The following is a 23,388-nucleotide window of genomic DNA, read 5'->3' on the forward strand; positions in this document are numbered from 1 at the left end:
CCCCCCTTGAGTTCGGTCCGCCCCTGGAAGTCAGGCTCCGCCCCACGCGCGTCCGCGCTTCAGCCGCGCCCTGGCCCCGCCCTACGCCTTGGCTCCGCCCAATCCTGAGTCTGCCCCGCCCCGTGCGCGCCCCTCACCCTTCAACTACGCCCTGGTCCCCCTTCCTATTCTTGGGCCCCGCCCCTTCTTGAGCCCGCCCATCCCCTTGCACTGAGGCTCCGCCCCACGCGCGCCCCGCCCTTCAGCAGTGCCCTGGCCCCGCCCCAGCTCTGGCTCCGCTCAACCCTGAATTCGCCCCGCCCCGTGCCCCACCCCTTTCAGTCAGGCTCCGCCCCACACCCGGGACCCGCCCTTCAGCCCCGCCCTGGCCCCGCCCTTTATCCTGGCTCCGCCCCTCCCTGAGTCCGTCCCGCCCCGTGCGCGCCCCGCACTCTTCAGCTACGCCCTTGTCCCCTTTCCTATACCTTGGCCCCGCCCCCCATGAGCCCGCCCCTCCCCTTGCTCTCAGGCTCCGCCCCACTCGCGCCCCGCCCTTCAACCGCGCCCTGGCCACGCCCTAAACCCTGGCTTCGCCCAACCCCGAGCCCGCCCCGCCCCGCCCCGTGCAGGCCCCGCACCCTTCAGCCACACCTTGGTCCCGCCTCCCTACTCCTCGGCCCCGCCCCTCCCTGAGCCCGCCCCACCTCTGCACTTAGGCCCCATCCCTCTGCCATTCCGTGGCCTCTCCCTACCCTCTGGCTCCGCCCAATCCTGAGTTCGCCCCGCCCTGTGCGCGCCCCGTCCCTTCAGCCACGCCCTGGTCCCGCCCTACGCCTCGGTCCCCGCCCCTACGCTCAGGCCCCGCCCCATGCCCTGGCCCCGCCCATCTGCGGCCCCGCCCCGCTTCGCGGCCCGGAGCGCCGTCCGGGCGGAGCCTCGCGGTACCCGGGCCGGTGCGCAGAGCCGGGAGCACTGGGCCCGAACCCCCGCCCTCAGGCCCGGAGGTTCGGGCGAGCAAAGATGGCCGCCCTGACGACCGTGGTGGTGGCGGCGGCGGCCACGGCGGTAGCCGGGGCTGTGGCGGGGGCGGGGGCGGGCGCCGGGAGCGGCGTGGGAGCAGCGCCGGGGCCGCAACAGGTAAGCGAGAGGCGAGGCCGGAGCGGCGCGGGGGCGCGGGGACGCTTGGGGCGCGGCGGCGGGTATCGCTGCGCCCCCGGAGTCCCCTGCTAGGGACTTGGGGGGCTCGACAAAGACCTGGGCGGAGACCGGGCGCTGCTGCTGAGGGGCCGCCGCTAGGAGCGGACAGCGTGTGCCCTGCAGACCGCGAGGGGCATGCACCTTCCCGGGCGTGGGCACCCGGTCTGGCCAGCGCCCCGCACCGGGCTTGCTCGCAGGCATCCTGGGTCCGGAGCCTGGGTCGGTTCGGGTCCCAGTTCTGCTGGCGGGTCGCAGGGCGTACAGCTGGGGGTCGCCCGAGGCCGGCCGACGCCTTCGGCCGCCCCCCGCCCTGCTCTCGGACGACCCCGGGCTCCTCGGAAGGGCTTGGTGAGGACCCGGGTGGCAGGTGCCATTCCCTGCCGGCCCACGCCCGACGCGTGGGCGCCGCCTCGCCTCCCACGAGCTAGGAGCCGGAGTCGGGCGCTTCCCACCTCCCACCCCTGCTGCCCGCGCCCGGGCCTCGCCGATCGATCGCTTCTCCTCACCGATCTCAGTGACCCTCCAAGGCCAGGGTGATTGCGTCCCCGGAGAGCTAAGTTACCCTAAATTCTTTCATTCTTAGAGTGTGGGATTGCATAAATGTTCCCACGAAGAAAAGCCATCCTGCGCCCTAGCAACAATTCTTTTGTTGTGTGCCGTTTGCTCCAATTACCACCCCCAGTTATTACTGTGTTTGGCGGCTGAAGGTCATTCATCTCTGTGCCCCCCTCAAATGCTCTTTTTCTTTCTTTTTCATTCATCTCTGTGCCCCCCTCAAATGCTCGCTTTCTTTCTTTCTTTCTTTCTTTCTTTCTTTCTTTCTTTCTTTCTCCCAAGGATATTTTAATGAATACATTAAATAAAAGCAAACGGTTCGGGGGAGGATTCAAAAAAGAAATCAGGACAACAGATTGGTAAAGCTGGAACTAGCTTTCTCTTCCCATTAAACAAAAAGATAGTTTAAAATTCCTACCTATTACATTTTGAGAAAATGAAAACTTTGTATATATCTCAAGATGATAACTTTTTTAACCTTAGCATCTTAACACGCATAACTTTGTGATTATCTTAACATACTAATACATCAAGCAACTTTTAGCAACAAGATCAACTGAGTTTGACTGGAGTAATTGTACAGCAGGTAGGGTATTTGCCTTGCATGCTGCAGACCTGGGTTCGATCCCCGACATTCCATAGGGTCCCCTGAGCACCACCAGGAGTAATTCCTGAATACAGAGCCAAGAGGAACCCCTGAGTATTGCTGGGTGTGACCCGGAAAGCAAAAAAAAATAAATTTTTTTTTAAATCAACTGAGTGTATCTTTTTAAGCTTTTGGACCACAAGAGCCATCCAATGTACTTTCTCTCACCCAGTTTTGTTGTTGGATCCTGATTTTCTGGAGGCATCTCTAACATTGTTATACTAGTGCTGTCCTGGTTTTGTATCAGGATAGGACTTACTGTATTTTTTCTAGTTCTTTCTGGTGACCTGAATTTTATGGACCTTGACAGTTTAGCCTAACTTTCAGTAATAACTGCTTCTTGTAGGGTGTTTGCCTTGCACACTGCCGACCCGGCCGACTCAGGTTGATTCCTCCGCCCCTCTCGGAGAGCCCCAGAAGCTACCGAGAGTATCTCGCCCCCATGGCAAAGCCTGGCAAGCTACCTGTGACGTATTTGATATGCCAAACACAGTAACAAGAAGTCTCACACTGGAGATGTTACTGGGCCTGCTCGAGCAAATCGATGACAGTGATAGTGACAGTGATTTTAATTCAAATGGATGTTCTCTAGATCACACATATGTATAGAGCTGTGTGAGACTATATAATCCTCCCCCACCCCGGATATGAATAAAGAATACTGGTAAAAATGAATATATGTTAGTGTGAATATTTGTGTGTGTGTTTATATCTATGGGAATGGGCAGAGCGATAGCACAGCGGTAGGGTGTTTGCCTTGCACGCAGCCAACATGGCCGACCCGAGTTCGATTCCTCCGCCCCTCTCGGAGAGCCCGGCAAGCTACCGAGAGTATCTCGCCCACACGGCAGAGCCTGGCAAGCTCCCCGTGATGTATTCGAAATGCCAGACACAGTAACAACAAAGTTTCCAATGGAGACATTACTGGGCCCGCTGGAGCAAATCGATGAACAACGGGAGGGCCTTTACTTTTACTTTACTGTGGTGATCGGGGCTTACTCCTGGTGGTGTTCAGGGACCATATGTTGTGCCTGGGATCAAACCCAGGTTGGCCATGGGCAAGGCGAGTGCTTTACCTGCTGTACTATCACTCCCTTATGTGTTTGCAACTTTTTTTAGAGGCAGTACTTTTCAGCTTATTTTATGAAGTCGTACTTGCCCTGATATCAGCAGTAAGAAAAGATAGCACGAGAAAGAAAATGTCAGACCAGTACAAATACATGTATTTTCATGAATACAAATGCAAAAATCCTCAACACAGTACTACTGGCAAATATAATAACACCTGAAGAAGATTACAGACCAGCGTCCTTTGGAATTTGTCCAGACATGCAAGGTTGGCTCAGCGTATGAAAATTAGTGAACATAATAGGACATGGTAAAATAAAGGATAAAGAACCCCACAGTCATCTCAATGGGTACATAATCGAGTACCCTTCGTGATAAGCCTAAGGTAGCAGTAGGAGGGACCTTAGCGTCTGCTCTCAAGGCCTCTCTGGAACATCCACAGATAACAAAATACTCAATGACTACAAGATTGAAAGCATCCCACGTAATCTGGAGAAGGGCACGAATGCTTCTGCTGATTTAGCCAGGGTAGTTAGGAAAGAAAAACAAAAGCATCCAGATGGGAAGGGATGGAGTAAAACTGTCATCATCTGCAGGTGATGTGATCCAGTTCTCCTTTCTGGACTTAAGTGTTGGTGAGATGTTGAGGGGCTGGAACTCCACACAGCACTTGCGGGCATGGATGATGATAAGAGTCATAGTGGGAAACAGCTTAACAGCTTTTCAAAAAGTCATGAGCATTTGTACGTCGATGTGACCAAGAAAGTGCAGAAACAACTCGCAAATCAGATAAACAGGACAAGGGACTTATGTCCAGAAAGAACATGTCCAACTCAACTGCAAAGACAGCCAGCATTTTTATTTTATTTTTATTCTTTTATTTTTTGCCTTTTGGATTACGCCCAGCAATACTCAGGGGTTACTCCTGGCTCTGCACTCAGGAATTACTCATGGCGGTGCTTGGGGGCCAATATGGGATGCCGGGAGTAGAACCAGGGTCAGCTGCGTGCAAGGCAAATTCCCTACCTGCTATGCTATCACTGCAGCCTCACCTAACGTTTTTAAACGAGAAAGTGGAAAATAATTCACCTTAGGATCCAGAAATTACGCAGCTAACTATAATGATATGAAGTTAAAAACAAAATCATACTCGAATTTGTAATGTCCACGTAAATGTCCATAGTAGCACTATTTGTATTGGCTGATAGTGGAAACAATACTGTTGTATATCAACTAATGAATAGATAAGCAAAACAGAATAAGCCCATATAAAAAACAAACTGTTTTTTATAACACTGTCCTCCCGTTGTTCATCGATTTGCTAGAGCAGGTCCAGTAACATCTCCATTGTGAGACTTCTTGTTACTGTGTTTGGCATATTGAATACTCTCAGTAGCTTGCCAGGCTCTCTGAGGGGTGGAGGAATCGAACCTGGCTTGGCCGGGCTGGCTGTGTGCAAGACAAATGCACTACCGCTGTGCTATCGCTCCAGCCCACATAATGGAATATTATTCAGCCATACAAAGAATAAAATGCAAATTCCCCAAACAGCATGGGTGCAATCCAAAAAAATATGCTAAGTAAATAAGACTGGATGCATAATACATATTATATTATGTCCTTTTTTATTAATTGATCAGAATAGGCAAATCTGTAGCATCAGAAAATAGATTTCATATTTGCCAGCACCTCGGAAGGAAAGGGATGGGAAGTGATTGCTGATGAATAGAAGGTTTATTTTTGGCCTGATAGAAATATTCTGGAATGAGATAGTGGTGATGGTTATGCAACTTGGTATATTAAAAACCACTAAGTTATACACTTAATGGAAATTATATATGAATTTAAAGATATGTCTTAACTGCATTAATTTTGCTTGCTCCAAAAATTAAGGCCTGTCTCCTTAGGGGGGCAGGGGGAGCGGGAAACATGCCATTGCTCAGGGTTTATGTCTGGCTCTGTGTACAGGGATCACTCCTGACAGACTCTGGAGATCATATGGGGTGTTGGGGATCGAACCTGGGTTAGCTGCGCAAGTGCCATACCCACTGTATTACTGCTTTGCCCTCTGACCTGTTTCCTTTTTCACTCAGTGTCCACATTTAAATGAGTGTCAGCATTTCTTCTTGGTTATACCTCCAGAGCATATTTAGTCTTCAGGCTGGAGCCGTAGTACAGTTGAGTAGGGCAGTTTCTTTGCTTGTGACGAACTGGGGTTTGATCCCCAGTATCCCATGATGTTCCTGGAGCCCTCCAGGAAAAATTCCTGAGTGCAGAGCCAAGAGGCGCTCCCGAGAGCAGAGTCGGGTGTGGCCCAAAAACAAAAATTCACAGCAAAACAAATTGTATTCATTCTTCCTTCCTTTAATTTTCTTTTAAGCAGTTTCTTTAAAGCATTTGTCATGGGTATTATTTATTGTTTGTGCACTTTTCTTTATAAATGCTTCCCTCGGTAGGCTGAGAGGTAACTCAGGGGGGCTGAGCGCAGGCTTCGCATGTAGGAGAACCAGGTTCAATCCCAGCACTGCACTCCAAGCTCTGACAGGACCAAACACAGAGCACAGAAACAGGAATAATGGCCCTAGCACCATCAGATGTGGCCCAAAGACCAAAACCAAAATCTGTTAGCCTCGCTAGAGGTTAAGTAAGGTAAGGGCCATATAAACGTGGATCATCACCCTGCTATTTTGTGTCACACTTAACATGTTGTAAGTGTGCAAGATATTTTTATCACATTACTAAAGGAATGCTACATCTTTTTGGCAAAATCCCCAGAGATATAATATTTCTTATACAATAAGTTAGCATAAAAAATACTAAATCTAGGGGGCTGAAGAGATAGCATAGCGGGTAGGGTGTTTGCCTCGCACGCGGCCAACCTGGGTTTAATTCCCAGCATCCCATATGGTCCCCTGAGCACCACCAGGAGTAACTCCCGAGTGCAGAGCCAGGAGTAACCCCTGTGCATCGCCAGGTGTGACCCAAAAAGCAAAAAAAAAAAAAATACAAAATCTATTTTAAAAAATTAAGATTGACCCCAAAATTATCCCCAAGAAGCTCCATTATAAATATTTATTAGAAAAAAATCTTTGTCTTTTGCCATTGTTGATGAAAAATTTATTTTTGTTCTTTATGCAGAATGATGGCAGTTTTGGTACTGCAGGTGGAATTCGTTCTTTTCAGCTGCAAAACCGGAAGCAGAGAGTTAATCGGACTAAGAAAACAGAATTCATGCACACAGCAGAAAGATTAAAAAATCAGTGAGTATAAGAACAATTTCTCCATTTAACGTTATAATCCACTTATTACAAACAATATAAATTTAATTCTGCCCCACTTTCCCTAATCCCACATTAATTTACAAACATCTAGTCATAAGAGAAAGATGGGAAGTATGAAATAGATAAATGATAATAGACTAATGCAAAGTTAATTTGGAATAGTTATTTTAGTATCACTTATGTGTTTACCATTTGAATCAGTGCACTTTAGGAGAAAAAAAAAGAGTTTCTTCAGATCCCATAATGTCAAATAACAGATTTAATTCTTTTTATTTTGGTAGTTTCGGGAGCACAAGCAGCAGTGCTCAGGGCTCACTCCTGACTCTGCACAGGGCTCAGGGACCCTATGGTGTGTGGGAGGAGTGACCGAATAGCCTGAGGGCACCTCCCTGGGGGTGCTCAGGCGTCAGGCCCTGCGGTGCTGGAGATGACCTGGGCCACCCCAGCAGTGCTCAGGGACTACCAGGGCTGTAGCTTGTGATGTTGGAGGGTGGAAGGGGTTTGCCGTCTCTCCTCTCCCCCTGGGGTCATCTCCACACCTTACTGCTAGTTAGAACCCTGTCAGTGTTCGGGAGCCATATGGGACCCGGGGCAGCCCACCTATTTCCCCAGAGCAGCTTATAAATGAGAAGTTTTCCTCTGTAGCAAAGAGGAAAGATCAGGAAACTACCTAGTGGCCCGAGTTTAGGTTAGTTTGAAAAAAAAAAAAAACATCGTACTCAGTAAGCCCAACATTGTGGAGAAGGATTCGTGTTAATTTCTACTTTTCAGAGAGAAAGAAAACAGGAGTAGAAAGAATAAATTCTTCACAAAAAATCTGATGGTATTTGTTTTATTTCACTCAGTGACTTAGTCCAACAATTAGAACTGTTTACTGGTGTAGGTTGACTAAATGCAGGGAACAAAAATGAGATAAAGTAAACTTTGAAGGAAATCAAAATAATATCCACTACACATACTAAGTTTCCTCTCTCATGGATTATTTGTATCTTGTAGTTTTGTTAACTCATATTAACAGTTTGCATTTCCAAGTACTTTGTTTTACTGTATATAAATACCTCATGTGTTTGATCTCTGAAATGTTAATCACAGTCCTACTGAGCAGTGAAGAACTATTACTCACAGCGGGTAGGGCGTTTGCCTTGCACGCAGCCAACATGGCCGACCCAAGTTCGATTCCTCCGCCCCTCTCGGAGAGCCCGGCAAGCTACCGAGAGTATTTGATATGCCAGACACAGTAACAACAAAGTCTCCAATGGAGACGCTACTGGGCCCGCTCGAGCAAATTGATGATCAACGGGAGGGCCTTTTTTTTTTTTTATGGGAGAAAGGCAAAGGAAGATGGGAAATTCTTTTAAGGATGATTTAAAGTCCACAGGGGTATCACTGGGCTGGACATAATAACTAATTTGAGAGGTAATTATGGACAGCTTTCAGATTCCTAGACCACAGCTACTTTGACTTTTATTCTGATCAGAGTACTTCTTTTTTGACTCAAAAATCAGCAGTGCTGCTCTGCGCTCAGACATCACTCCTGTCAGTTCTCAGAGAACTATGTGGTGCTGGGAATTTGCCAGGGTCAGTTGCATGCCAGGCAAGTGCTTTCTACAACCAAAAAAGTGACTTCAGAATTGAGCATAGTATGCTGGAAGAATTGGAAAATAAATTGATTAACAACAGTAGAACAGTGATGAGAGCCATACCGTTTACATGTCTCTGTTCCAGCTTCAAAGTTCACTCTGTGTCTTCAGTCAAAAGCAGTCATCAGCAGGGGTGGCATTTTTAGGCCAGAGCATGACTGAGGCAGAATTGATTGTTAAAGGCTTATATACTTGCAAACAAATCTGTAACTGCATTTTCCTATTAACATTTAAAAACTTTAAATAGTAATTCAAATACTTGTGATTTTAGTTGAACTTAACTTTTTACCAATACTGTCTTGATCCTTAGCTTTATTATAAGCCCAGGTAGAGAGTACTTATTATTATGAGCGTCTTGATATATTACGCAATTCAAAATATGTTAAAATCACATTTATCCATTTCTTTTCCTGAAGAGTTATTAACATAGAAAAAGATAAACACAGTCATTTCTACAACCAAAAAAGTGACTTCCGAATTGAGCATAGTATGCTGGAAGAATTGGAAAATAAATTGATTAACAACAGGAGAACAGAAAGTAAGTTTGAATTCATGATGAATTAAAAACTGTTGAGTGATAAAAAGTGGTAGTTGTGCCCTGTGCTTGTCTTTATGGATTGACTCTGTGATAGTCTCTCTCAATATGTCTTTTGTGTGTGTGTTTGGTTTTTGGGCCATACCCAAGTGATGCCCAGGGGTTACTCCTGCTCTGTACTTAGGAACTACTCCTGATAGTGCTCGGGAGACCAAATGGGATGTCGAGGATTGAACCTGGGTTGGCTACATGCAAGGCAAACGCCCTCCCCACTATACGATCACTCCAGTCCCCAAGAAATTGCACCTAATTCCTCAAATACGTCATACCTCAAAGATGAAGCACAGTTTCACCCTGCTCTTAAATGGTACCACACATACAAGATTGGCCTGTGCTATGCGAATCCCAAATGCGTTAGTAAATGCCCATTGCCCTACAATGGTGACACTATAGCTGATCAAGTTATGACGAAAAACAAAGAACAAAAACACTTGTTCTGATTACGTTCACTAAAGTATGTGTCTTGTCTAGGGCCACACCCAATGTCCTGGGGGGAGGGGTCGCTGCTCCTGGTGCTATGCTAGGAAGTGGGGCTCCTGCATGCAAAGAATGTACCCAGTCCACATGCTGTCTCCAGGACCCCCATTTTTACTTTTTATTTTATTATTGTTGGGGCCACTCCTGGCCTGCTGGTGGCCACCACGGCATGCGTAAATAAAAATCAGCCTCTCCCTCCTCTCTCTCAGGATCGATGTTTAAAGGTCGGTACATGGGCACCACCAGGGGTCACTAAGGAATAGCCCCTGAGCACTGTCTGGTGTTGCCCAAAAAAATTTCCAGTACACTTATCTTCACAGGTGGGAAGTTGAAGATACTTTTTTTTTTTTTGAGGGGCTACACCTAGGGATGCTCAGGGTTTACTCCTGGCTCTGCACTCAGAAATCACTCCTGGCGGTGCTTGGGGGACCATATGGGATGCCGGCGGAGGGGGGTTGACCTGGGTCGGCTGTCTCTTCAGCCCCGAAGATACTTTTATAATATAACTTAATCCCATTGTGATTTTAAATATTGCAGAAGTTAGATCTTTATTTAGAGCAATAGTACTTAAAATATTCAGGCTGTTCTGACACAATGAACCATCTCGTGTTCATTATGTAATTGGTCTTGGCTATCTTTTCCTGAATGATAGTAATGACTCATACCTGGGCTGCAACTGCTTTTACAATAGAAGTATGTACAACAGTTCTTAAAGTACAAACTTCTTCCTTATAGGAGCACGAATTCAGCAACAACTGGCTAAAATACATAACAATGTCAAGAAACTGCAGCACCAGTTAAGAGATGTGAAACCTACTCCTGACTGTAAGTTGATGGAGAGCTCATGCTTTTACATCTCTTAGTTTTTCCTTTTGTTCATTAGAAAACCTGCACTGTTCTAATAAGAAATTTGCATTTGCATTTGTATGGGAAACAGACCTACTCTGTTGGTCAGAGATTAATAAAAGTAGGTTGGAAAACTAATATCTGATATGCATGTTGAATTCCTTTTTGACCTTTAAAAGGCTATCAAATCATGAGGCTGGAGTGATGGTACAGCGAGCGGGTAGGTCTTGCACATGGCTGACCCACCCGGGTTCGATTCCCAGCATCCCATATGGTTTCCCGAGCACCACCAGGAGTAATTCCTGTGTACTGAGCCAGGAGTAAGCCCTGAGCATTACTAGGTGTGGCCCCAAAACAAAGCAAACAAAAAATGTTATAAAATGCATAAGAAGAAGGCAAATCATAGAGTCGCATACACGATAGGCTGGAGAATCTGGTGTGAAATCTCAGACTCAGCTGGTGAAGAGGAAGAAGGTTGATTATCTCATCTCTTGCCTAAGCTTTTCTAATTATTTTGCTTCTTAAATTAACTACCCTTTTAGAGGCATTTTGATTATCTAGATGAGGAATTTAGTTGTACTGGGGCAAATGCTAGCCCTTTGAAAGGGCCACATTTTATCCTTCGGTCAGTATTCATTTCTGAAGGATCAGAGCACTGCCGCAGGGGACTTGAAGATGTGTGGACTCAAGAATCAGTGAGAGGGGCCAGAGAGATCCAGAACAACAGAGATGGTGCTTGTGTGGAACACAGCTGACCCAGGTGCCATTCCCAGCACCCCAGACACTGCCCTAAGCCCGCCAGGCGTGAGCACTTCCGGGTATGACCCAGGAACAAAAACAAAAAAAATCTTAGAATTTGGGTCTAGCCTGTGTTTTTTACTTATTTGTGAAGTAATATTTTGTGTGGTCATTTGATCTCCCTGGCCTTTCATTTCCTTGGCGTAAATGGGGCATCGAGGCCCAGTGCAGTGCCTCTGACAGCAGAGTACGCGCTATTAGAAGGGTGAGTGGAAAACAGCATTATTCGATTAACACAGCAAACCGCATAAGCACAAGGGGACAGGGGCTAGTTACCTTTATTACTGCAGTATAGTTTGTAACATAGGGTCAGAATCCTCAAATACTCAGCAAAACGGGCATCGAAGGAACTTTCCTCAGTAGAGTGAAAGCCCTCTACCACAAGCCCACGGCAAGCATCATCCTCAGTGGGGAGAAACTAAGAGCCTTCCCTCTAAGATCAGCCCAAGACAAGGTTTCCTGCTCTCACCACTCCTATTCAGTATAGTATGGAAGTAATGGCCATAGAGGTTAGGCAAGAAAAAGATATCAAGGGCATTCAGATAGGAAAGGAAGAGGTCAAGCTATCACTATTTTCAGACGATATGATACTATACTTAGAAAATCCTAAAGACTCTACAGAAAAGCTCCTAGGAACAATAGGTTTGTATAGTAAAGTGGCAGTCTACAAAATCAACACTCAAAAGTCCATGGCTTTCCTATGTACAACTAATAAAAGAGAAGAAAGAGACAATCCTCAAATACATGGCGCCTGGGCTGTGAGCGCCAGGCCCCACCCTGGAGAGGAAAAAGAGACTTCTTTTTAAAAGCCTGAATCTCTAGGCAAAGTTGAAAGGAAAATATTATAGTACATACGGAATTTTCAGAAGTGGAGCCAGTGAGCTAGCCCACTGGGCTGACCTCACACACTGGCTTCGATCCTGGGCATTTTTCTGTAGCACAACTGGGAAAAGCTTCTGGGAATCACTGGGAGTGGCCCAAACCCCTCCCCCCGAACAAAAACACAAAAACTAATAATATCCATATATATGCATATATATATATACAAAAGGATGCTGATGAGTCGTAACAATACAGCTAACTACAGAAAAATTAGTAAATACTATAAAGTGCATTATACAAAAGAAACATAAAGCATGGGGGAAGTGCTCAGGCTTATTGATGCTCATAAAAATGTGGAGCCAGTGATAATGAAACTTCCCTGTCGCTCTGGCAGTGGGACATTGTGCAGAAGGAGCACTGGCAGCCCTCGGGTTGCTGGCCTCGGGGAGAGTGGGCTGGACCCTGGCATGGCGTGAAGTGACTGCGCCTTTCAGAGCCTTTGGCTTGACCAGTTCCTAGGTAGTGTTTGAGGTGCCAGGGAGACAGCTGCGCCAGTCTCTGAGTTTGATCCCAGCACACGACCTGGCCCCCAAGGAATGCAGTCTTTGGTCCTGGTGGCCCCTGTGTCCACGGGCCTGGGCACTCCTCATCAGTGCTGAGCCGAGTTTTGCTGGGAGAGGCCCCTGTGAAAAAGGTATTTGTTTGTTCAGTTGGTTGGTGTAGGGGGCACACCCGGCAATGCTCAGGGCTTACTCCTGACCTTGCATGCAGAAATTACTCTAGGCGGTACCCAAGGGACCGTGTGGGATGCTGAGGATCCAACCCAGGTTGGCCGCATGCAAGGCAGGCACCATCTCCATGGCACTGTTTCTCCAGCCCCTGAAAACTGTTTTTAATCTGTGCATGCAAAAATACATATGCAAAGCCACTTACTATAGCACTGCAGCTGTATAATGCTTAATCTGGTTTGTAGCCATAATTAAATGAATTAGATTCAGATCAGTGTCATGTGCCCATAAAAAGAAAACATTCTGTTCAAAGCTGCAAGTCACAAAACTGTTGTATCCATTTTATGGTAAAAATTAATAAAATTTTCATGTATGTAATGGAGAAAAATCTAGTCAGGAAACAATTATAAAAATAAAAATTTCCTTCTGTGAAAGCACCGCTTTCTGGCCAGGATGTGCTCAAGTGGCACATATAGCTGCAGCCTCTCCCCCCACCACCAGCCCACGGTACTGCCTGGGGAACCCCCACAGAAGCTGAAAAAAGAAAAAAAGACTAAAAAAAGTACAGCTTTATTTCCCTGTAGGCTAAGAATGATTTTTTCCTTTTTTGATTTTGGGCCCCTCCAGCTGTGCTTCAAAGGCTACTCCTGGCTTGGTGCTCAGGGGTCCTCCCCTGTGTGGGGGGATGACATGAAGTGCCAGGCAGGAGTCTCTCCAGAGCTGCACACATACAAGGCAAGGGCACTCCCTAGCCCTCGCTTAGGAATTTTTCTTTTAAAGAAAAGGAACAGCTGCGTAGTATTCCATTGTGTAGATGTACCAAAGTTGCTTTAACCAGTCATCTGTTCTCGGGCACTCGGGTTTTTCCCAAATTTTGGCTATTGTGAACAGTCCAGCAATGAACATAGAAGTACAGATGTCATTTTGACTGTACTTTTTTGCCTCTCCGCGATATATTCCCAGGAATGGTATTACTGGGTCAAATGGGAGCTCAATTTCTAATTTTTTGAGAGTCGTCCATACTGTTTTCCAAAGGGGTTGAACCAGTCGACATTCCCACCAGCAATGAAGGAGGGTCCCTTTCTCTCCACATCAGCACCAGCACCGGTTGCTTTTGTTCTTTTGGATGTGGGCCAGTCTCTGTGGTGTGAGATGATATCTCATTGTTGTTTTGATCTACATCTCCCTGATGATTAGTGATGTAGAGCATTTTCTCATGTGCCTTTTTGCCATTCGGATTTCTTCTTTGAGAAAGTTTCTGTTCATTTCATCACCCCATTTTTTGATGGGGTTGGATGTTTTCTTCCTGTGGAGTTCAACCAGTGCTTTGTATATCCTTGATATCAACCCCTTGTCAGATGTGTATTCGGCAAATATCCTTTCCCATTCTGTAGACTGTCTTTGTATTTTGGTCACTGTTTCTTTTGAGGTGCAGAAGCTTCTTAGTTTAAGATAGTTCCATTTGTCTATCTCTGTTTTCACTTGTTTGGCCAGTGGCGTGTCGTCTTTAAAGATACCGTTAGCTTCAGTGTCGTGGAGGGTTTTGCCAGCCTTGTCTTCAATGTACCTTAAGGATTCTGGTCTGATGTTGAGATCTTGAAATTTACATACAAGTGATTCTACATGGAAAGTATCATGCTAAGTGAAATGATCCAGAAAGAGAGGGACAGACATAGAAAGACTGCACTCATCTGGGGAATATAAAGTAACAGAATGGGAGCAGAACACCCAAAAATAGTCAAGATGAGATCCAGGAGGTCTGCTCCAGGGCTTGGAAGCTGGCTTCACTTGCTAGGGGAAAAGGCAGCTCAGATAGAGAAGGGAACACCAAGTAAGGTGTTGGAGGACTCGCTCGGGATGCAAGATGCGTGCTGAGTGTAGACTATAGACCAAACATGATAGTCACTCAATACCACTATTGCAAACTACAACGCACTAAAGGAAAGAGTGAGCAAAAGGGAATGCCCTGCCACAGAAGCAGGGTGGGGTGGAGGGATGGGGTGTGGGGGTGGGAAGGCTACTAGGATCATTGGTGGTGGAGAATGGGCACTGGTGGAAGAATGGGTACTTGATTATTATATAACTGAAACCCAAGCATGAAAGTTTTGTAAGTCTACAACTGTACCTCATGGTGTTGTGATAATAAACACTGTCCTCCCGTTCATCGATTTGCTCGAGTGGGCCCAGTAACGTCTCCATTTTTTTTTTTTTGAGACTTGCCGTTACTGTGTTTGGCATATTGAATACATCACGGGTAGCTTGCCAGGCTTTTCCGTGTGGGCGAGATACTCTAGGTAGCTTGCCGGGCTCTCTGAGAGGGGCGGAGGAGTCGAACCCGGCTCGGCCGGGCTGGCTGCGCACAAGGCAAATGCCCTACCGCTGTGCTATAGCTCCAGCCGTGATAATAAACAATAAAAATTAAAAAAAAATAAAAGAAAAGGAACATTTGGGGCTGGAATGATAATTAATATGCAAAGTGCATGCTTTGCATTGCAGGAGGCCTGGGTTCGATTGTGACTGTGACCCCCCCAACCGTTAATGGGTATGTCCCAAAAACTGGAAAAAAAAGAAAGAGAACATTCTGATTTATTTCCTAATATTTGTTTCTTTTTTTCCCTAGTATTTGTTTCTTAGTCCTTTTTTTTGTTTTACAGTTGTTGAAAAGCTCAGAGAGATGATGGAAGAAATTGAAAATGCAATTAATACCTTTAAGGAAGAGCAGAGATTAATGTATGTCCTAATCTTATTTTTTTCTCAAACTATTAAACTTTATCTTTCAGTAATTCTCTGGAGCCAGAGAGATTATGGGGGTAAGGCACTTGGCTGGCATGTAGCAGCCCTAGTTCTGTTCCTGGGACTGTACGTGTCCACCGAGCTCTGAAGGGAAGGACACAAATTCTCCACATGGTTTTTGTATAAAAATCATTTTATTGTGACACATCCAAATACCTCTCATTTTAGATTTTTAGACTGCTTTTCATGTTTGAAGTGAATTTTCATTTATATTTAGACACTTATCTCCTAAATAAGGGCCTTAAGGATTACATTTTTCTTTTCCTGGATAAACAGTATTTTTCTTTTTTTTTTCTTTTTGGGTCACACCCAGGAATGCATAGGGGTCACTCCTGGCTTTGCACTCAGGAATTACTCCTGGCAGTGCTCAGGGGACCATATAGGATGCTGGGAATCAAACCCGGGTTGGTGTCTTGCAAGGCACACGCCCTCCCCGGTGTGCTATCGCTCCAGCCCCGTGGATAAACACTTTAAGACTTTGGTTTATAAATGTTAGTAACAAGTGGAGAAGATAATTTCCAGAGAATTATTAAATTTTGGGGAAAGTGGGTGGTTAATGTAATAGGAATGGGCTTATTATATGTTTTGACCAAACCTTATTTTTTATTTTTTTTTTACCTGAAGCACCGTGATCTATAATACTGCTACGATAGAGCTTCATGCGTGTATTCTTCCAATAGCCTCCGCCAATGGTCACTTCCCATCCCCACTGTCTCGGGGTCCCCCTCACCCCCTCAGACCTCACCGGTTCTGAGGTTCTCTTGTCTTTGACCATCTGCTACAACTTAGGTTTTAATTTTAGGTATGAAGAACTAATAAAGGAAGAAAAAACAACTAACAATGAGCTAAGTGCCCTCTCCAGAAAGCTTGATGCCTGGGCTCTGGGTAACTCGGAAACGGAGAAGGCGTTGAGAGCCGCATCAAGCCAGACCCCCCCAGACAGATCCGCACCACGCGCTCTGCCAGAGGAAGTGGTGGAGTTTGAAAGATTCCTCCAGCAGACGGGAGGGCGCCAGGGTGGCTGGGAGGATTATGATCACCAGAGCTTTTTAAAAGTGAGAAGCAAGCATAAAGGGAAGCCAGCTTTCATCGAAGAAGTTCTAGAACAGCTTCCTGGAAGAACACGGGATGAAGTCCAACACCATGAGAAATGGTATCAGAAATTTCTGGCCTTGGAAGAAAGAAAGAAAGAGGTAATGATAATAATAATAACAATAATACAAGTTCCTTGTTGGGCTGGAGGGATGGGAGAGGGACGGGGCCCTTGCTTGTCTAGGGCCAATCTGAGTTTGACCACTAGCATCCCTTACGTTCCCTGGGTAAAGAGCCTGGCTAAGCTCTGAGCACATCCAGGTGTGGACTCACCCCGCCCTCAAGCGGAAAACAAATCCCAGTTACTGGTTACATTTTTCTGTGTTCCAGGCATTGATGCTTCAGTGTGCCTCATTAACTTCACAACTACCTCCTCAGATAGTTTTAATTTTCCTTTTCCCCTCTATCTTCTTGAGAAAGTAAAGTAACGGACACATGGTTGGACCTCCTCAAGGACTGAGGGGAAGGGAGGGGAGGGGAGGATCCAGCCTGCTAGGAAACTGGTGGAAGCCCCCTCTGCCTGCCAGGAATGAAGGAAATCCAGAGCTATCTACTCACCTAGCAAAGGCCACTTTTCTTTTTTTTAAAAAAGAAGGAGGCTGCAATAGGGGCACATAGAAACTTTTTGACTTTTAAAATGAGTTTTGCAAAGTCAGTCTCATTTAATCTAAGATTCAAATTCAATCTACTTAAGATTCAAAACAAGGAATACCCAGAGGAAATAATGACTCTTATTTATAGCTAATACCTAAAAAGTTCCATTTCCACAAAATCACTGCTGGGGCTTGGGGTGAGATCAGGACTCGGGCTGGCTCTGCTCACTCTCTGGGCTGCATAAGGCTTTGATCGGGGTTGCCCGGTGAGTTGGAGGATGGTTTGCGGCATCCCTGCCATCCACCCACCAGAAGCAGGTAATTCCAGGTTAGTTGGGGTTACTTAATTATCTCCAGGCATGGCTGCGTAAATCCTAAATGCAAAAAAAAAAAAAAAAAAGTTGTGTGTGAGCCGTGGGTTTAGGCAGGCTTAAGTCCAAGTCTCTTTTTAGAGAACTCACTTAAACTAAAAAGCTGTCACTATCAACAGATGAAAACACGTTAAGGAACTTGAAGAAATTCTGGTTTCAGGGGCCAGAGAGAGATGTCTTGATGGGTTGAATCACTGGTCCCCCAGGTACTGCTGGGGATGCCCTTGCTCCCCCAAAAGTCAGCATTTCCTGAGAACTTCTTAGCCTCGATGGGCGCCAACCCCAGACCTTATTCAGAGTCTGGGAGCGGGGCCAGCTCCCCAGGGAGTGCTCCTGCAATAAAGATAACCTTGCTTCTAGCTCATTCTGTGTTTCCGGAGTCTTGATTAATGGGGCTGGAACAACAGTCCAGTAGGTGGGTGCTTGCCTTGTACATGACTAACTCAGCTTTGACCCTGGTGAAGCCCTCCACAAGTGATCCCTGATACAGAACCTGGAGTAAGTCCCAAGTGCCGCCTCATGTGGCAAAAATAAATTAAACAAAAAAAAAAAAAACCCAACCAAAACCCAGCCACCTGCTACTTGATTATTGATAGGACGTTAGAGTGAGGTAGAAGGGGGAAGGAAAGCGGAGGTGCCGGTTACCAAAGCAGGAAACTGGAAGAAAGCAGCAATCTAGGTTTGACTTAAGATGTTCAATGGGAACTTTGCCTTTATCATCTCCCACTTCTTGTAATGTCCTGTGTCTTGTTGAAAGGACGTAATTGCACTTGGAAATCCATGCCTTGCATCTGAGGCCCTCGCTGCCTTCTGGTCACTGACATGCCCAGGTACCCCTGGTGTATTACTCCCAGAATAAGAAGAACAGCAAAAGGGGAAAAAATTAATAGGCCCTGAGTTTCTAGCTCGAGTACCCTTGCTTAGTTTAGTTTTACTTTCTGGAACCTCTTGGTCTTCCTTTGCCCTTCACTGCGAATCTCTGGGAATCAACCCAAATGAGATGCTTCTCCCCTCTGCCCTCCCCCTACACACACACACACACTCACACACACACACACACACAGACCCCCGCTAACACTTAGTTCCTGTCCTTGGTGCTGTGCTCTGGCACCGTCTGCATTTGGTCTCATGCTCCAGCCAGTGCAGGCTGCTCAGACCTTGTCCTTATCGCAGTGGTGTTAGCTTGTGACTCTTGTTAGTCTCCTGTGAGGTGATGCGGTTGTTACAGAATCAGCTACCCAGAAGCTCTTGCCAGCTCTTTCTCATAGAAAACACTTACTAATAGCCCTAATAGAACATTAATGATAGCAAGCCTTTGTGTACCCTTCTCCCCAGCATCGAGTCAGGAGACGCCCCTGAGCACCTCCTGTGTGAACCCCCCAAACCAAAAAGGGGTGGAAGAATAGGGAAAAATGTATTCATATATTAAAAACTAAGTAACCAGCAGCCTACAGCCTTAAAGGATGGGTGTAATGATCCATCTTAATATCTTAATGTACTTTTGCACTTAATGCACTTTTGGTTGTTCAAACCTTTCTGTTTTTTTTTTTTTAAATCAAGTCTATTCAGAATTGGAAAGCTAAAAAGCAGCAAAAACGGGAGGAAATCTTCAAGTTAAAGGAAAAGGCAGAAAACATGCCTTTTGGTAATAAACAAGAAGAGAATCAGAAGCAAAAAGAAGAACAAAGAAAAAAGAAGAAACTGGCCGTTGAAGTTTGGAAAAACCAGAAAAGTATAGAAATAGCAACAAAATCTGCTTCCCAGGTAAAAGAAGAGGAAGAGAAAGAGAAAAAGCAGCAAAAGGAGCGCCAGCGCCAACATAAGCTAAAATTACTACTGGAAAGCTATGCCCAGCAGAAAAAAGAACAGGAAGAGTCTCTGAGACTCGAAAAGGAGCTGAGGGAAAAGAGAGAAAAGGCAGAAAGAAGAAAAACGGCTGCTGATGAAATTTCCAGGTTTCAGGAAAGAGTGAGTAAATGTGTCGCCTAAGTAATTTCTCAATACAGCCTGTCTAGGTCTTACTTCCAGATTCACGTCAGCGAAAATCAAGCATCACTTGCATCTAACGCCTATTGTCTGATGAGTGTCCCAGCCAGCCGGGCTTCCTGATTTCTTCTCATTACAGCCTTAGAACAGGCGAGGTTGAAATAGGAGATTTTCGGGGCTGTTAGCGATAGCACAGCGGATAGGGCATTTGCCTTGCATGCGGCTGACCTGGGTCTGAATCCCAGTTTACCGTATCGTCCCCTGAGCACTGCCAGGAGTAATTCCTGAGTGCAGAGCCAGGAGTAACCCTTGGGCATTGCCGGGTGTGACCCAGAAAGCAAAAAAAAAAAAAAAAAAAGATTTTCGTGTGGTGTAGGAGGTGTGGAGAGACAGTTGTTGGGATGGCTGTGCGGAGCCCAGTGTCAGAGAGACCGCGATGCTTGAGCCTTCATGGAAAGGAGGAATGGGGAGGTGGAGAGGACCAGCGGCAGGAACAACTTGCGGGAGAGGGTTAGCTAGTTAGCTTTCAGGAGCAAGTGCAGCGTAGGCAATGGGAAACAGCTGGAGTCCAGGCTGGAGAGGTAGCCACAGACCAGGCCAGGTGTTTTGTGCCTTCCCTGCCAACTTGGCCAGCTTTCCCCAAGAGTTGGCTTGCTAGTGCCATGCCCATTTCGCCACCGTGATGCAAGATCCTTAATTCGTTCCACTGCCCAGTGTCTGGAGCATTGCAGATCCCTCAGTGTGACGCATGGAGCCAAGGGTACTGGGAGAGGTGGGCTCCCAGACGGTTTTAAACAAATACATGAAAGAAAAATGTCTATTGGAAAGAAAGGCTGTAATCTGAAAGCGGGCTTCAAAAGTATTACAAAGGATAAGACATAGAAAATGACAAAGGGTATGAATGTAGCGGTTGTGAATATAATTATTATAAAATTTTATGTGCATCAAAATATATACTTACAAGACTCAAAGTAAAAAAGTAAGTGAAAGAAAAAGAATAATGAGACAAAACACTTTAATGGAAACCTTCTTTCTTTCTTTGTAAAGTCTCACTAAATAACGAAAGATCCCATGTTTCTCACCCCCACTCCCACCCCCAAATAGCAAGCAGGCCACAAAAAAACTTAGCTAACAGAGGATTTTTTTTTTTTGCTAAGTACAGTAAGAGAGATCTAAAACCACTTATAACTATGCTGATTATAACGGCTTAATTCTTATTAAAGGAACACTAGTTTTATTTTAAGGCATAAAAGAAATGTGAGACTAAAGGAAGTGCATCTATTATAATATTAAGCTAGTGCTATTTAAAGTAATTTAATTTTACTTGCAAGCAACTAAAAACTTCTAATTAGTTTTACTTTCTTAATGTTATCTTCTCTTACTTCTATGTTTTCTTTAGGATTTACATAAGCTTGAGTTGAAAATTCAAGAGAAACAGTCCAAGGAAGATGAAAAGGCAGAAAAACTCAGAAGACTGGCAAAATTAAAAGAAAAGGTCCTCTATTTGAGTCTTTATTTTTCTTAATTCCTTGAGTTGTAAGACTACAAACATAAATTTCATTGTCTATATATATATCCAGGTCAATTTCTGTATCATTTTTTTAAAATTCCATTAATATATTTACACATTGTAAAATACAGCTTTATACAGTGTATAAAATACACTGTAAGCGGGGCTGGAGCAATAGCACAGCGGGTAGGGCTTTGCCTTGCACGCAGCCAACATGGCCAACACAGGTTTGATTCCCAGCATCCCATATGGTCCTCCGAGCGCTGCCAGGAGCAATTCCTGAGTGCATGAGCCAGGAGTAACACCTGAGCGTCGCTGGGTGTGACCCAAAAAGCAAAAAAAAAAAAAAAAAAAAAAAAAAAAAAAAACACTGTAAGCATTTCTTTTTCTTTTTTATAATTTTGTATGGTAAGTACCCATTTTCCTTTACCCTACGTTACTACTTTTTTTCTACACTCCATCCTTTCCTTCATTCTCCCTGGATAAGCCTCTATTTTAGATCTGGGACAGCTCTGAGCCATGCTTAATCTCCCTGGTAATACTCAGAACTAAAGAAGTCGTGGGCTTTCATGGATGAAAAACAAAGGACCCACAATGGTTCAGGGGAAAATGAAGTAATAGATTCAAATCATTGAAATCGGAAAAATAATCCAAATAATAGTTTATCAGGCTAATGGAGATGGCTCAGAGAGTTGAGCTCTTGGTTTGCATGGGGCAGCCCCAGTTTTGATCTTTGGCACCATAGGGTCCTCTCACACTGCCCAGAGCCACCCCTGAGCATTGTCGGGTGTGGCCGAAAATGCACACAAAAACGTTTATTAGACCAAGGGAGTTCAAATTTCATTTTAGCTACATAAGCACAATTGCAAGTTTACTCACGAGGTTAGCTGTGTAAGCACACACAACACACATTTTCATTTGTTTAGCTAAGATCAAGTATGTGTTTTAAAAGTGCTTTCCGTGGGCTGGAGAGGTCAGGGCACTGGCCTGGCATGTTGCCAATCAGATTCCACCCCCAGCACCACATCTGACGCTCCCTCCCATCCCCACCCCTGGCCCCACAAGGAACAATCCCTGGCTTTTTGCTTTCAGTTATCGGGGCTGGAGCAATAGTACAATCAGGATTAGCCTTGAGCGCAGCCAACCCAGCTTCCACTCCAGCACCCCAGATGGTCCCCGAGCCCACCAGGAGTCAGCCCTGAGCATCACCAGGTGTCTACCTCCCGCTCCCACCCCAACAACAAAAAAAAATTCCTAAGGAATTTTTTTTTCTTTTGCTTTTTGGGTCATACCTGGCATTGCACAGGGGTTACTCCTGGCTCATGCACTCAGGAATTACCCCTGGCAGTGCTCAGGGGACCATATGGGATGCTGGGAATCGAACCCGGGTCAGTCATGTGCAAGGCAAATGCCCTACTGGCTGTGCTATAGCTCCAGCCCCTCCTAAAGAAATTTCTTACTAGTACAAACTTAATAGTTCAAGTAAGGTAACTGGCACTCATTTCACTTCTGATGACAGGTGGAAAACAGTGTTAGCAGAGACCCCTCTCGGCTTTACAAACCTACCAAAGGCTGGGAAGAACGCACCAAACACATCGGACCGACGGGCTGCGGGCCGCTGCTCCTGATGCCCCACAGGTGAACGGGAGGTGGGTGCTGGGCACTTGCTAGTAAATCTAGCTGCATGTTGATAGTTTATGCGCTTCCTAAAGGTAACAGTTTACAGTTGAAATTGATAAAATAAGTAAGTAGACATTTTAAAGTTGACATTTTAAACTGTTAGGATTTAAGATTTTCCCCGTATGTATCAGTAATGTTCCTCTCTTCTCCTTAGGGCGATTCCAGCATGGAGACAAGGGCTGTAGGGAAGGTTCTGAGAGAAGGAAATGGTCATTAGGGAGATGGGAATGATCGCATGTTCCCCTGTGCCAGAAGACAGTGATGAACCGTGTTCTTTAAAAACCTAGTCGGATTGGTTACTGTGTTGTGAGTTGACTGTGTGAACTTCCGAGCAGCATTGCCATGAGTGTTTCCTGTTCATACTCTTAGACGGTATTTAATGTGTTTGCTGGACTCACTGATATAAATTTTTTTTTGCATAGTTCATGTTACATTTCAATTCAATACTCTGAACATTTCAAAGATATTTTGTTTTTGTGGTGGCATAGCAAAATTAATTGGGGCAATCATAGGGTGACATTTTTTTAAGCCAAAATTTTATAATATTTATAACTTGGAGAAACATTAGCTTGAATAATAACAATGTGAAGGTTTTTTTTAACTTAAAAAAGTACTTTTTCTAAGTTTGACAGATTGTTGTTTGTGAATTACTACACTTTTGTGTAATAAATATTTTGTATTTGTTTGAAGCATGCTTTGTTTTATATGGGGATATTTTAAAAAGATGCCTC

General features: G+C 45.4%; 1 protein-coding gene across 1 annotated transcript; it reads left to right on the plus strand.

Moving 5' to 3' along the window:
* Positions 1 to 903: 903 nt before the first annotated feature.
* On the plus strand, positions 904 to 22,857 carry CCDC112 (coiled-coil domain containing 112). Its single transcript, XM_056116805.1, has 10 exons — positions 904 to 1,116; positions 6,584 to 6,705; positions 8,783 to 8,904; positions 10,174 to 10,263; positions 15,287 to 15,362; positions 16,228 to 16,618; positions 19,042 to 19,449; positions 20,867 to 20,962; positions 22,497 to 22,615; positions 22,812 to 22,857. The coding sequence occupies exons 1-10, from the start codon at positions 1,000 to 1,002 to the stop codon at positions 22,840 to 22,842; spliced, it is 1,572 nt and encodes a 523-aa protein (XP_055972780.1). The 5' UTR covers positions 904 to 999; the 3' UTR covers positions 22,843 to 22,857.
* The last annotated feature ends 531 nt before the right edge of the window (positions 22,858 to 23,388 follow it).

This window comes from Sorex fumeus, unplaced genomic scaffold (genome assembly GCF_029834395.1).
Source record: "Sorex fumeus unplaced genomic scaffold, SorFum_2.1 ptg000033l, whole genome shotgun sequence".
NCBI classification, from domain to species: Eukaryota; Metazoa; Chordata; class Mammalia; order Eulipotyphla; family Soricidae; genus Sorex; species Sorex fumeus.

Bases quoted from the DNA above. Each gene is read 5' to 3' on its own strand.
- CCDC112 (XM_056116805.1), top strand. From the start codon at position 1,000: ATGGCCGCCCTGACGACCGTGGTGGTGGCGGCGGCGGCCACGGCGGTA. The intron at 1,117-6,583 runs GTAAGCGAGAGG...TTCTTTATGCAG, and splicing joins CAGCGCCGGGGCCGCAACAG to AATGATGGCAGTTTTGGTAC. The intron at 10,264-15,286 runs GTAAGTTGATGG...TTTGTTTTACAG, and splicing joins TGTGAAACCTACTCCTGACT to TTGTTGAAAAGCTCAGAGAG.